This window comes from Podarcis erhardii, assembly GCF_964252035.2.
Source record: "Podarcis erhardii genome assembly, chromosome: 2".
In the NCBI taxonomy this organism is placed as follows: Eukaryota; Metazoa; Chordata; class Lepidosauria; order Squamata; family Lacertidae; genus Podarcis; species Podarcis erhardii.
Window position 1 is genome coordinate 31,566,891 of NC_138498.1, and position 14,544 is coordinate 31,581,434.

Sequence of the window (14,544 nt, forward strand, 5' to 3'; positions counted from 1 at the left end):
TCTTGCTGAGCTGGATAATAGAACAAGCACACCCCTTTACTCTTGCCTCTGGTTAGAGGAGAGGCTTGATAGGTCAGCCCCAAAGTCATGTGTTTGACTGAAAGGCAGGAGGGAGATAATAGATTCCTCTAATGCATTGTACGTAGGCCTGCTTTTGAAGGCTATTTGGAAGCTCCAGTTAATGCACGCGGGTGGCGCTGTGGGTTAAACCACAGAGATTAGGACTTGCCAATCAGAAGGTTGCCGGTTCGAATCCCCGCGACAGGGTGAGCTCCCGTTGCTCGGTCCCTGATCCTGCCAACCTAGCAGTTCGAAAGCACGTCAAAGTGCAAGTAGATAAATAGGTACCGCTCCGTCAGGAAGGTAAATGGCATTTCCGTGCGCTGCTCTGGTTCGCCAGAAGCAGCTTAGTCATGCTGGCCACATGACCCGGAAGCTGTACGCCAGCTCCCTCGGCCAATAAAGCGAGATGAGCGCCGCAACCCCAGAATCAGTCACGAATGGACCTAATGGTCAGGGGTCCCTTTACCTTTACCTTTATGGTGCTAAATGGGGCTGTCTGTTGGGGACACAGACAGCAATGGGAGGCAGTGATGGCTTTAAAGGTGGATTAGACATATTCGTGAGGACTAGGCTTATCAACAGCTTCTAACCCTGATGGCTGAGTTCTTTCTCCATTGTCAGAGGCAGTATGGCTCTGAATGGCAGTTGCTGGGGGTCACAGGTGAGCAGAGTGCTCTTGCGCTCATGTCCTGCTTGCAGGCTTCCCATGGGCATCTGGTTGACCAGTAGGAGAGCAGGATCCTGGACTAGATGGGCCATTGACCTGATTCAGCATGCTCTTCTTGCGTTTTTATGGCACATTTCATAAGATACTGCATTATACTGAGTAAGATTATTGGTACACCTAGCTCAGGGTTAGCTACACTGACTGGGAGTGGCTCTGCAGGATTTCAGAGAGGGGTCTCTCCCAGCCATACCTGGGGATGTAGGGGGTTGAAGCTGGGATCTTTTGGATGCAAAGCAGATGCTCTGTCCCTGAGCTACAGCCCTTCCCCATCTTCCTGGTGCTTTAACATTTGAACTAATCCGTTTCCAAGCACAATTCAAAGTGCTGAGGCTTACCTTAACTCAGGGCGGTCCAACTTGTCATACCAAGCGGGCCACAAAAGTACTTTGACACAGAACCCATGGGCCACACCCTGCCCTTCGCTTTCGGGGGGGGGGAGAGCGAAGCCAAAATTTGACCCTAGAGCTCTCCCACTTCCTTCCCAAAGCTGGGAAAGTGCTAATTAGGCCTTGGGAAGGAGGCTGGAGCACCCTGTCAGAGCCCTCATGCCTCCTTCCCAAAGCCCAGCGCCTCCTATAACCAGCTTTGGGAAGGCAACATGAGGGTGGTGCAGGGGGTGGTGCGGATAATGGATAATGATGTCGAGCGCCACCAAAAAGGCCTTGCCCCACATGTTGGACCGCCCTGCCTTAAGTCCTCCATGGCAGGGAATTTATTCCCTTGAACTTGGTCATATTCCCTTGAACTTGGTCATATTCCCTTGAACTGTGGCCATTGCTGAGGCTATCCATCAGGTGCCCTTGGGGTCTGAAGTGATGCCTTTATCAAATGACTTTTGGTACCTACTTTTGGTTATTTTTTTGGTACCAGACAAAGACCTCTTTGTTTTCCTAGCTTTTAGACTCTTGTTATTGCTTTATGCTGCTGGTTTGATTTTTGTTTTTTTGTTTTTTAAAAAAATACTGTGTTTGTTTTTTTTATTGTTTTTGTGAGCTACTCAGGAAATATTTATACAGAAGGGTGTCTTATAAATTCTTAAGTTAAATAAGATGAAAAATGGAGAATTGCGCTGCTAGAACCACAATCTGTATTTGCTGAAACGGACATATTTGAAACTTCTACTAATAGCTTATTAAACAGCCTGCACCCATGACCTATGTTGTCAAAGGCACACATTTCTCTTGCAGAGAGGAGTTCAGTGCTAAGTTGTTAAACCTCCCAGCTCTTTAAAGCACAAATCTCCATTTGCTTGTAGGGCTGCAAGGGGAAGAAAGCACATGGGATTCCTTTTACTTGATCTTCTCTTTGGGATTCTTGAACATAAATACGTACAAATACAAACTCTTGATTCCTTTTCCCTGATCTCTGGCTTGGCTGAACTGCCGGGTGCTTGGCTTAGAATGTGCAAAGCAGCAGTTCCCTTCTACAAAGCCACACTGTTCAGAATAAAAATCTTCCTTCTACGAGGTTGCATTTTTTGCCAGTGATTCAGCAGCACGTGAGTGGAAAAGCCTGGAGCCGTAACTATTAGCCAGGCCTAAAGACTCTCAGCTGCTGTCACACAATCGTCTGGGCCAGGCCAAAAGCATCCAAGCCAGGCCACAGCCAGTTTGCAGCAAACGGAACTCAAAGCGGGCTCTGAAACTGAGCCTGATGATGGATGCACCATATGTGCAGTGATGGGAGAGAGCCCTGCACACAGAGATGTGTCCTCCCCTTTCCTGCGATGCTTGAAACTCCTAACTAGGATTAATGCTGAAGGAAACAGTGAAAATCATAGACCTGGAGCTGACTTGCTTCGGCCCAGCATTTCACACTGAGAGCCTGCCACGTTTGCATGTCTTAATAAGCCAGACTTTCCAGCTTATTGTGGTTTCTTGTGAACAAGCGACTCCTCTCCTGGCTCGAGTGGCACAAACAAACCAGGAAATGTTGGCTTCCCATTACACCCAAACAGGGAATCGTGGTTTATTGCTCCCTGACAAGTAGCTATAGCTAACCAGCCTTCTGCCATGGTTTGTTGTTGGCTTGCTGATCGTGGCTTCTACTTAGAAATTATCTAACTGCACAACTGCCTGTATCCCACCATTTAAGAGTTAACACATGTCCAGTGCCATCTTCCCAGTGGTTTAGAGGCAGAGGCAAACAAGTACCATCCATCTTACTCTTGACTACCTTTAACGTGCCTTCTTTTAGTTTTCTGTTCTCTGAATGTAGCTGGTTGTTTCAATCATCAGCAGAGCTGAAAAAGACCCAGTGGGTAGTTGATTCCAGGGGTGGCCAATGGACTGCCCACAAGCTGCATCTGAACCACAAAGCGATTGCGGCTAGACTCCAAGGGCCTTACTAAATTTTATTCAGATTATGGTGTGTGTGTTTTTTAAAAAAAAGTGTTCACAGTTTCTCCTGTGAGGTTGCACTTTAAAATTGTTTTCAGAAGCTGTGAGCAAGAAAAAGACTCCTCACCGGTTTGTGTTTTGCATGCTGCGCCCCTGCTGATAACCTAAACTGAGATTATCCAGTTACTTACCGTGACTGAGCAAGCCACACCTTTCCCGGCATCACATCCCAAAATGTCCCCAACCCTTTATATTTTGCACAACGCATTCTGAACAATGTCCGTTTCAGAAGCAGCTGGCTGCAATGGCCAGTTTCCTAAAGCTAATGCCTTCCTCTCTGCCTGCCTTTGTGTCCATCTTGTTTTCTCTCTGGAGTTGTGAAAGAGTGGGAACATGAAACCCAAACGTGGGCTATCCATCTCTGGGCTGGATTACAGCAGCCAAGATAACTAGCTCAAGGGGATTTGACACATTTCAGCACTTGCAAGCCTCTGCTGCTCATGATGGGCCAGCTTTCCTGTGAAGCTTTTCTTTGAGAAAGGAGTTCACAGATGAAGCGGCTCTTGATCCAGCAGAATGTGAAGCCTATACATGGGGTGTGGGCCCTGGGTCACATGACCGAGCTGGACAGGGCTTTGAACAGGTGGAAGTCTCTACTTGCCCCACCCGACCTACAGAACACCTTTTTTTTGGGGGGGGGGAGTTACACCAGTGAAGTTCTGCTGGATAAGCCCTGGATAAGCCAGGGCGAGGGGCTTACACTGGCATGTCTCCAGCTCAGCCGGGGGTGGATGGGGACTCAGTGGTCGAGCACATGGTTTTTACACACAGGATCCCAAGTTCCCCTCCCTGGAACCTCCAGTTAAATTATCTTGGGCAGTACAGTGGTACCTCAGGTTACAGACACTTCAGGTTACAGACTCCGCTAACCCAGAAATAGTACCTCAGGTTAAGAACTTTGCTTCAGCATGAGAACAGAAATCGCATGGCAGTGGCAGCGGGAGGCCCCATTAGCTAAAGTGGTACCTCAGGTTAATAACAGTTTCAGGTTAAGAACAGACCTCCAGAACGAATTAAGTTCTTAACCCGAGGTACCACTGTACTGCTGGAAACGACCCTGTTTCAGTTCTTGCAGAGCGTCTCTGCCAGTGAGAGTAGATGGTATTTAGCATCAGTGGCGTAGCGTGGGTTGTCAGCACCCGGGGCAAGGCAAGTAATTTGCACCCCCTAACCCGTGGATTTGCGCCCCCTAACCCTAACCCCCAGGTGTTGCGCCCGGTGCGGCCGCCCCCCCCTGCACCCCCCACGCTACGCCAGTGTTTAGCATGGATGGCCCAACAGCCTGACTTGAGGATTGGAAACCTTTTGCAGAATATCTAAGAGCTATTGTAAACATGTAAAAAACGCAAGTAGGATTTGATTGAAGAACAGCAGTAAAACATGTATCTGGAAGCAAGAGGAAAGGATAGGGTACAGAGTATTTATAATGTGCAGCAATATTAGAAAACATGGCGAAACCATGAAGGGGTAGAGGGCAGGTCAAATGATAAATGAATATTAATTGAAAAGTATGCATTGTGTATGAAGTTTGTAAACTTTTGAAACTTTTAAATAATTAAAAAGAACAACAACAACCAGCCTGACTTCCACAAGGCAGCTTTATATGAGGAATCTTCCAGCCAGCAGGATGTTGAGTCAGGTTTGTGTATGAGGAAAAAATGATACGGTCTCTCTCAACACAGAGAAGCTGTGTCCAGTAAAAACAATGAAGAGTCCTGTGGCAAGACAAAGACTAACAAATGCATGCCTCTGATAAAGCACGATGTGGCTCCTGGAAGCTTTGTGCTGCAATAAATATGCTGGCTTTTTTTGGTACCACAGGACCCTGCCTCCTTTTTTCTGCTGCCCGCTACAGACTAACATGGCTGCCCCTCTGGAATTCATACTCAATTACACTGATTGGCAACATGTGTATGGCATTCCAGAGTTTACTGATGGAATGTGTTGCTCTACAAGATGTTCTGAGTAGGCCTGGGCGGTGTATCAATTTGATACATGGCCCAGGAACAGTTTGATGGCCAGAGCGTGATGGCGCCTTCACCTGGTGGTATATTGCCAGTGGAGCAATATTACCGTCTCCACTGCCAGGCGCTGGCGGCGTTCAGAGCAGAGATGGTTCCACCCCACTGCCTCTTGGGTCCAGGGTCAATGCAGCTTGTTCTTCCCTATACTTTCAACATCGTGATGTATTGCGATGTTTGGCTGGTGATATATCACAATGTTGAAAAGCTGATATTGCCTAGCCCTAGTTCTGAGGACTTGCTGGTGCCACTCAGGACTTCTGGAAACAGGGTTTCCCTCCGCCTGAGAGTTACAATCATTTCTGGTTCAACTTTCAGTCAGGGGTAGGACCGTGGCTCAATGGTAGAGCAACTTCAGCACATGCAGAAGGTTGCAGGTTCAATCCCAGGCAGGTAGGGGAAGGAGAGACCCCCGGTCTGAAACCCTGGAGAGTTGCTGCCGCTTAGTGTAGACAATACTGTGGTAGATAGATAATGACCTGGTTCAATATAAAGCAGCTTCCTATGTTCCTAATGTCTAAGCTTTTGGTGGTGGTGTTTGTTTGTTTTTAATAAAAAGTAAGTTTCTAGCCCTCATAATTGCAGAGAGAATAACGAAAGTGGGAGGACTGGGTTGCACAGTCTAGACCAAGTCATGCAACAACTGAGCAGGAGAACATCCAAGGCATTAAAGGACCTATAGGCTGCTTTGCCTGCTTGCTTCCAGTCTTCTCTGTGGCACAGAAGCAAGGCAAAAAGTTTTAATTACCAAGCAACCCGGTTACTAAAAGATATAGAGCATATGCATTGTATTGGGATGCCTGCTGCCCCCTGTGGGTTGGTTTGCTTATGTTTTCTAAGTGCACAAGGTGCTCTGTTTGCACTTAGGTGTGGCATACGCATTTAGTTCCTGCTACCTGCTGGTGGTGCAGTTGTCTTATTTATTTATTTATTTATTTATAAAAAATATTTCTCTAGCACTGTATCATAAAAAATATATCACAGTGGTTTGCAGCAAAACAAAAACAAAACCAAACAATAAAATCATAAGAAGTTAAAAACAAGTGAAAAGCAAAAAGAAATTAAAAGCAAACACCACTAGACCATTGTGGGGAGCGTACTCTTCTGTGTGTGGTGTTTGTGTTTTAGGCTAAAGTGTGTTAGATCATGCCTTCAGGCAAGGATTTGGTTTGACCTTTAATCATCATTTTTGTTTTCCCCGGTGATGTATGAAAGTATAAGTTTATAGTGCTTGCTTGCTTGGGGCGTAAAGTTTTGTACCAGTGTCTTTAATGAACAAATGGGAGAGAGGTAATGTGACCCAGAGCTCTGTCACTGAGGTACACTAGCCTTCCTCAAAACAAGGCCTTCCAGACGTTTTGCACTGCAGCTTCCAGCACCCCTGACCAGTAGCCACACTGTCTGTGGCTGGGTAGGGGTTGGTGCCCAACAATATCCAGATGGCACCAGGTTGGGGGAAAGTACAGGTGGATTGGCTGGTCTGGACCCAGCTTAGGAATTTCGATATTATTTTATATGTTGAGAGCATGCAGACTCATGGAAAAGATATTGCCCTTCTTAATTCGAATCGCTTTTTCTCTAGCATCAGCACAGCAATAAATGTTTTCTTCAACTCAGGTCTGGGGCATCTTCTTGCTTCGGGTGCCCATTTTGTGCAAGAATTCAAAACATTAGGGAAGGATTCACCTAATGAGTCCCGCCAGGAGAAGACCTGTGTGAGGATTCCACTTGTACAATGGGATCCCCCCAAATTGACTCTGATGGCATCAGGAAAAACCCTAAAATCAGCATGCAGCATTGTGCGTTACGAAAGGTTCCATTCCATCTAGCAAGCTGAAATATTTGTGCTGCCAGAACGTTGGCCTTAGCACAATCTTGAATTCCTCCCTTAGTATTTCTCTAACTTTGAACTTTTTTTGGGCATTGTGCCTTGCACCATAGTGCACAATGTTGCCAAAAAGCAGTCTGCTCTCTGTGAATGAACAACTGTCCAGTGTAATATGTTACCCCAGACATGAATGAATCGTTCTACATGCCAAAGCCATGTTGATCATGGGTGTATGTTGTACCTCCAAAACCATTTCTCCTTGTGTACCTCCCTGGACATATTTGAACAGTTTTGGTTGATGCAACGTGAAGGTTAGGGTTCATTCAAACCAGTTCATTTATCTATGGTAACAAATTGCTTACCATATTACATTTGCAGGATATTTGCAAATACCCCTGTGTCTCTTCGGCCAATAAATCACTCAGCATCTTGCACATAGATCGCCTTCGCCCTATACCACATGCCTCAGCTGTGCCTTTTGCAAATAAAAATAAGCTTATTAACTTTCACTTTAAATGCTTTTACTTAAAATGCTTGTTGAAATTGAAAGATCTTGGGCCAAGTGCTTGAAGTTCAACAGGGTTGGGTTGGGCACTGTTTCAGTGCTAAGAATTTCATCCTCCCATTATCTCTCTCAATAAGGCTGCGTATACACTATATATTTAAAGCTCATGGCTTCCCCCTAAAAATCTCTGGGAATGGTAGTTTACTCTTCAAAGATCTGCAATTCCCAGTAACCCTTAACAAACCACAGCTCCCAGGGTTCTTTGGGGGAAATAATGTGCTTCCATTGTGCTTTAAATGTATGATGTGTACATAGCCTAAGACTTTGCATTTGTGGGTTTCAAGCTGAGGGGCTTCAGTGACAGGGGGACAGGAAGGCAGCGCAGGGAGGATTCTAACTCCTGGCTTCTCTGCCAAGGTGGGTGACAGTGTGGTTAAGGCTTTTATTTCATTTGGCGTTTTTGTAAATCCACAACTATCGGATTTGCTCAACAACTGTTGGGTTTTCTTTTAAAAAGCTCAACAATTTTGGTGGTTTCCTCAATAATTTTGGGGTCTTCCTTAAAAAAAGCTCAAAGATAGAAAAGGATACATTTTTTTAAAAAAACACCCCAATTATTTCCCTCCAGCAGCCTGGTTTGAAGATTAAACTACCTGAAGATGAAGTAGAGGCCAAACGTGAAATATTTTTGATTTGGGTGAAGTTTTCAGTGTGTGAAATTGGGCTTTCACTTCAGATTCCTTCCACCTAGGTGAGGTTCCGAATTTCAATGGCAAATACATTCAACAAGAGAAGGCTATTAGTCTCCACACTTGATAACAACCAATATCTCTACAGGAACATGTTTCAGTTGCAATTTCAGTCTCCCCTTTCTTGGAGACCAGTTGCAGATCTGTGGCCTTTTGCTCTGAAATAAATACAGCAAGAAGGCATTTCCAGCCTCTTCCTATAATCAAAGAACCGCAGAGAGTAATCAGGGGAGGGCAGTATATTGTTTGCAGCAAAGATGTCCCTAGGGATTAACAGCTTCAGGCTTTGCCTGCTGATGCTGCTGAGTGTGACAAAGGGTGGCGAGTAAGATTCTCTGTTGCTAGGATTCTAGTAAGCCTTGGAAGGCCTGGACCCAGCACTGGTGTTGCATCTGTCTACTAATTTCCTCTGTGTCTTTATGTTTCAGTGATCAGAGCAAAGGCTGTCTCTGAAAAAGAGGTGGACTCCGGTAATGACATCTATGGAAACCCCATCAAACGCATCCAGTATGAAATCAAGCAGATAAAGGTAATGAACAGTATAACGGAATCCTAATTGTATGGACCTTAACTTAAAAGAAATGATGTATTTATGTATCTAAGTCCACACACACACACACACACACACACACACACAGAGAGAGAGAGAGAGAGAGAGAGAAAGAGAGAAAGAGAGAGAGAGAGAGGCAAGTAACTTCCAAACTCATTTCCTTGCTGCCATTCTAGCTAGGATAATGCAGCTGTTTTGCTAAAAGATTAAATGGTGCCAGAAAAGGCTTTGGAAGCTTATAGTTACCACAATCCTCCAAAGTAGTTCTTAATATCTTAAGAAGTTTTTGTGATGGTGTCTTTCCAACACTGGGTTCTCAAGTGCCTCACTCTGGTGCAACAGAACTGACTGAAGAAAAGTCGGGGGGACCCATTTAGTTTAGGCTGTTTTATGGGTTATAAACACCCCATAGTTTGTTATGAGTGCTGGGAATTGTAGCTCTGTGAGAAGAAGACTACAGTTCCCAGGATTTGTTCGGTGGAATGGGGGAATGTGCTTTAAATGTATGGTGTGTATGTAGCCTTATGCTTAAGGACACCATAGGCATGGGATCTAGACCTCCTTCCTGTCCCTAGTGAGGGGTGGGTTAGAAATCATATTAAAGTGAATGATGAGGGACAAGGTACATCAGAGGGAGATACCAAGTGCTTGAGAGGGCAAGAACCGTGACAGGTTGCTTGTAGAGGAAAAACAGCTCCAATAGTGTTCCCACCTCCTGGCCACTTCCTATATTTCTGCATGTACTTCTGTGGGAAAAGCAGAGGCAATGCCATTGGAAACAGGCCTGTTCGGGGCTGAGTAGAAGGGGAAATGGCTCAAAGAGTCTCCAGAGCAAATGCACACCACCACTTTAAGCCCTAATGCTGGGATACTTGGACATCCTGGGCCAAGGTCTTCCTCCTGCTTCCTGCTTACCTTTGAGCAATGTGTGTTGCCAGCTTCTGAGTTCCTCTAATACAGCTGTACATTCTTCTCTTCTTTCAGGGCAAGCATTTTGCTGGAGGGAGAGGAGTGGTGGAGCGAAGCAAACATTTTGTAGTTTCTCTTTCTTTTATGAATGTCACCGCACTTTTATTGATTTTGCATATATGAATAATAATAACAAACAACAGAATCCCTTCCACCCTCCCTCCCACTCCCTGGGGAAGAATATACCTATAACAATTTTCATACCAACGTGGGATTCTATGCCATGAACAATAGGTGGTCTGAAGCCATGACTGTACTTGTTTTTGAACTTGTACATCTCCCTGAGAGTCTTATTACTGAAGGGTGTCAAAATAAATAATTCAATAGGTCCATGTGTAGTTTCTCCTGCTTGGGAGTGCCTTGTATGCTCCTTTACATCAAAGCTGGCCTTGCTGTATGTATTCTGCCCATAGCTTCACCCAACTTCTTCCCTTTCCAGATGTTTAAAGGGCCTGACCAGGACATTGAATTCATCTACACGGCTCCTTCTTCGGCTGTCTGTGGAGTGACGCTGGATGTTACTGGCAAGAAAGAGTATCTCATTGCAGGTAAGGAGTATCTCTTGAGGCAAGGAAAAGGAGGACTGTAATGGTTTTTTAAAATACTTTATACATGCCATTTGGAGCTGGAGGAAAGTTAAATAGGGATTGAATGGGATATCATGGTGTTAGGTGGGATGTTCAAATCCTTGCTCTAGTTAGGAAGTTCAATGGGCAAGGACTTGAGCAAGTCACAGTTGCTCAGCCTAAACTACTTCACAGGGGACTTGGTTGTAAAGCTAAAACACAGCTCTTTGGAGGAAGGGGACAAATATGAAATCAGCAGAGCTTCCTTGGGATGTAACCAGACTGTGTCCTGTTCTGGCTACTAGTCATGAGGACTAAATGCACTCCTAACTACAAATGCAATCTGCCCTCCATTGTGCAAGAAGGGTTTGTGGCATATTGCAAACTGCCCTATAGTCAGTATTCTGCAGCTGAGACTGCTTTCCCTTTAAATGATCTTGGTGTAGAGTTTTGCACAGCGCCACCTCCTGGTGTTCCCTTGAAAGGGTATCTGTTCTTGTCTGGACATGAGCAAAGCAGACCCATTGGTCTAACTCGGCACGCCAGTTCTCCTGTTGTGATAGCAACGTGCCTTGTATGAAATCACACACACACTCCTTCCCCCCACCCCACATACACTGGTTTGTGTTTGTCCAAGATAAGACACTTGATAGGGCGATGTGCTTGATGGAGTGTGTGTGCGTGCGCGTGCACAACCATAGGACAACCATGCCCCAGCTAAAACCATTTTGCTCTGCCAGGGAAATCTGAAGGCAACGGCAAGATGCACATCACGCTGTGTGACTTCATCATTCCTTGGGATTCCCTCAGTGCTACCCAGAAGAAGAGTCTAAACCAGCGGTACCAAATGGGCTGTGAGTGCAAGGTAATAAACCAAATAATGAGACCATTTCAGCTTGTTCACTTCCTACTAATCTGTATGCGTGAGCCTCCTCAGGAGAAGCATTTTGCTTTAGTTGCAGTGATGGCAAATCGCGCAAGCCAATTGTGTCTTTTATCTCTGCAGATCTCCCGATGCCCTTCCATCCCCTGCTATGTCTCTGCTCAGGACGAGTGTCTGTGGACTGACTGGGTGACAGAGAAGAACATCAACGGGCGGCAGGCAAAGCACTTTGCCTGCATCAAGCGGAGCGATGGTTCATGCGCGTGGTACCGTGGAGTGGCCCCACCCAAGAAGGAGTTTCTTGACATTGAGGACCCTTGAGTCCACAAAGCCATGGCAGTCCAGTAGCCAATAGCAACAAAGCCGGCAAGATATTAGACTGGTCCACCTTTGACATCACTTCCTGGAAACAGCATGAAAATAAGGTCTCCTGGGCGGGCACAACAGTGGTGGAGGGAGGGGCTAAGGAAAGGGATGTCTAGGCCACTCATATATTGCTCAGTCTGTTTCTTCTCCTGTGTTAAGCGCCAAGGGGTGGTTTCTTGCCTTTGGGATTACATATGCCAATATGCCAAGGCACAGTGGAGGGAACCAGAGTGTACAATATGAGTGGCCAAAAGGTGTTGCCTCTGATTCTGTGTAGCAGGCCTACCAGGTTCTTATTGCCTTGAGAGGGTGCATCCCTTGTTGAGGGGATATCTCCTGCTCCCTCTGTTCCCCCACCCCCACTGGCTTCTGCCTGGGTAAAAACCCACCTTTTCTTCCATACGCATCACAAAATTAAATCCCTCCATACTCAGTGCTTTGAAGTCGCTCCTTTCTCCTTGCCACGTTTGTACACGTATGGTACAAGTACGTCCCATAAAAACAGCAGTAACACCACACACACATACACACAAAAAGGAAAATGGTGGCTTTGTCACAAGTCACGATATCCTCTTCTGCAGGTGAAGAAAGTTACATTCCCTTACCAGTGACAAAGCAGCCTGTCAAGAACAAGCCACCAGGAGGCAGAGGGACAATCTCTGCTTTCAGAGGCAATGTTTTTGGGGCTAATGGAGGGCGGTGTCACAAAATCATTTAAATGGATAATAAGACCTGCCTATGTGTGCATAAGAGATGCGTGCAGATTCTGGGTCTGTGTTCTCAGCTATTACATTTCAGCCAAGAAACATTTGTCAGGGGATCTGGGTTAGTCCATCAAGTCTCCTGCTTGAACCATATGTATGCATCACCCACTTCCTATTGCATGCCTGTGCCATTGATAAAAATCTGGTGCCAAAACTGTGGGATGACTTGATGCTCCTGCTAAGCGTTCAGTATTACGTGGACCAAAGGAGTCCTCCTCTTTGAAATCCCTTGCTATGCAGAGTAATGATTTTTAGCATGGCCAAGATGGCTCGCAAGTCCTGCCCCATATAGAAATTTGATGCTTGCGGCAAGCAAGAGTTCTCCAGAAGGCAAGACTTTTGCGTGTCCCCTCCCAAATATGTGACCGCAAGAGCCGGTGTCAAGGTATACCCCTTATAAACTGTGAGTATGAATGCTCCTTTGGAGTAATAAACCAGACCTTGGCTGCCTGCAAAAGGATCCTATCACACATCTCTGCCTTCAGCCCCCTTTTCCTTCTGAGCCAGTTCTCTTTCTTTGCTGTGCTCCCCGCCCCCCTGCCCCACCCCCCCTGAGCTCTGCTGCTTTCCCACCCCGCAATACCTGGAAATTGATTTGGAGGGTGTCCGGAAGTTCCCCCAGCCAGACCTGCCCCCTGCGGCCTTTTCATGCTGTTCATCAAGGTCAAGTTTTAAAGATGTCATATTGGACCAGTCTGTTTGATTTCAATATATTTTAAAAAAAATAGAAAAAGGAAAAAAAATCTGTTCAGTCCAATATAAGACTCCTGTTTTGCTTCCTGTATGGTTATATCCTATGTGACATTTACCTCTCTCTCTCTCTTTCCTCTCACTGCTGATCCTGTCCTTGATTTTAATGTTTTCCATTTGTTTTGGCAATCAGTTGTATCATTCCTCTATTATGTTTTTTTAATTTTTTTTTAAAAAAATTCCTTGTTAGCTGTTAGATTTGCACTTATTATTTTTAAAGGGGTTCTGCATTGGAGGGAAGAATTGTCAAAATGTACAGAGGGTGGAGTCCCTCCCATTATTTCTGAGTGCCAGTGGGCGCAGGTGTGGCTGTGTGTGGGGTGGGTGTTAGCATTCCTTCTTCTGTCTTCTTCCTGATGCCTCTGCAACATGCACAGGTCTTCTCTAGAGGTCGGACGCTGGCTGTGACACGTGACTGCTGCTTGCTAGACAAACTGCAGTTGCGTGACTGCCGTACCAAAACGTGAGTTTGCCGTTCTAGTAGCAGCGTGGAAAGCAACCATTCTGAAAAGGACCTGTTTTGTGGGAAAGCAGTATCAAAGGCTCTTCAATCGGCTTAATTTATCGCTGTGGGTTTAAATGCCACATGGAAACTTCCCTGATAAGAAAGATAAGATGCACACACAGAAACAATCCAATGCCCCCTCATGTCAGCAACTCAAAATATTTAAAAAAAGGTTTACATTATTTTCAAATCTTTGCTTAGTAAGTATGAAAAAAAGAATAAGTATCTAACTTGCTGCCATAATTTAAAGCTTATTGGGGAGTAGGGCCGGGATAATGTTTGGTGGGTAGAGTAATATTGGGGGTGGGGGTGGGGAAAAAAACTTTTTGTTGTTGTTGTTGGATTCTGAAAGCTGAGATTTTCTTGTGCTGGGAACACATGAAAATTGTTGAATAGACAAGCAGACTGTGCATGTCTCTGATGCTTTGTATAATTCATACGTGGACATTTGAGTCTTCGGACAATAAACAGTATTATCAAATAAACCGGGAACAGTCTCTCCTTGTCTGGAGCACACTTTGCCATCAGTGGAGGTGTGGACGTTAGAAGGGAGCCCTGGGAATTCATCCTGTGCTGCTCAGCCTCTGTGAACTGCTTTACAAGAGTCACCTTGATGGAGGTAGGTGGAGAGTTGCAAGTTTCCTCCAGGCTTTGCTCTCCACTCTCCCTCTTCCCATGCCCCCTGGCACAAACTGGTCTCTAGTTCCTAATGAGATAAATTGTTGGTTCACTGTGCCTCAGCCTATTTCCAAAGGCCCACCTCCAGCTGTTCTCCCATTTTGATGACTCCCATGTCCCCTTATTTCTTGATGTTAAAGAAAACATCACATATGGTTCTCTTTAGTGATGTCAAGGAATTATTCCAGTGACATACAGCGACTCCCACAGAATCAGGCTCT

At 45.5% G+C, this 14,544-nt stretch overlaps 1 protein-coding gene across 1 annotated transcript in view; it reads left to right on the forward strand.

Moving 5' to 3' along the window:
• The window catches only part of TIMP2 (TIMP metallopeptidase inhibitor 2), a 30,949-nt gene extending 16,819 nt beyond the window's left edge, over positions 1-14,130 (forward strand). The window contains exons 2-5 of the mRNA XM_081849982.1: positions 8,721-8,821; positions 10,251-10,359; positions 11,118-11,242; positions 11,384-14,130. Of these exons, the coding sequence (XP_081706108.1) occupies positions 8,721-8,821; positions 10,251-10,359; positions 11,118-11,242; positions 11,384-11,581 (533 nt within the window). The 3' untranslated portion in view covers positions 11,582-14,130. The remainder of the gene's footprint in view (positions 1-8,720; positions 8,822-10,250; positions 10,360-11,117; positions 11,243-11,383) is intronic.
• Positions 14,131-14,544: the final 414 nt, after the last annotated feature.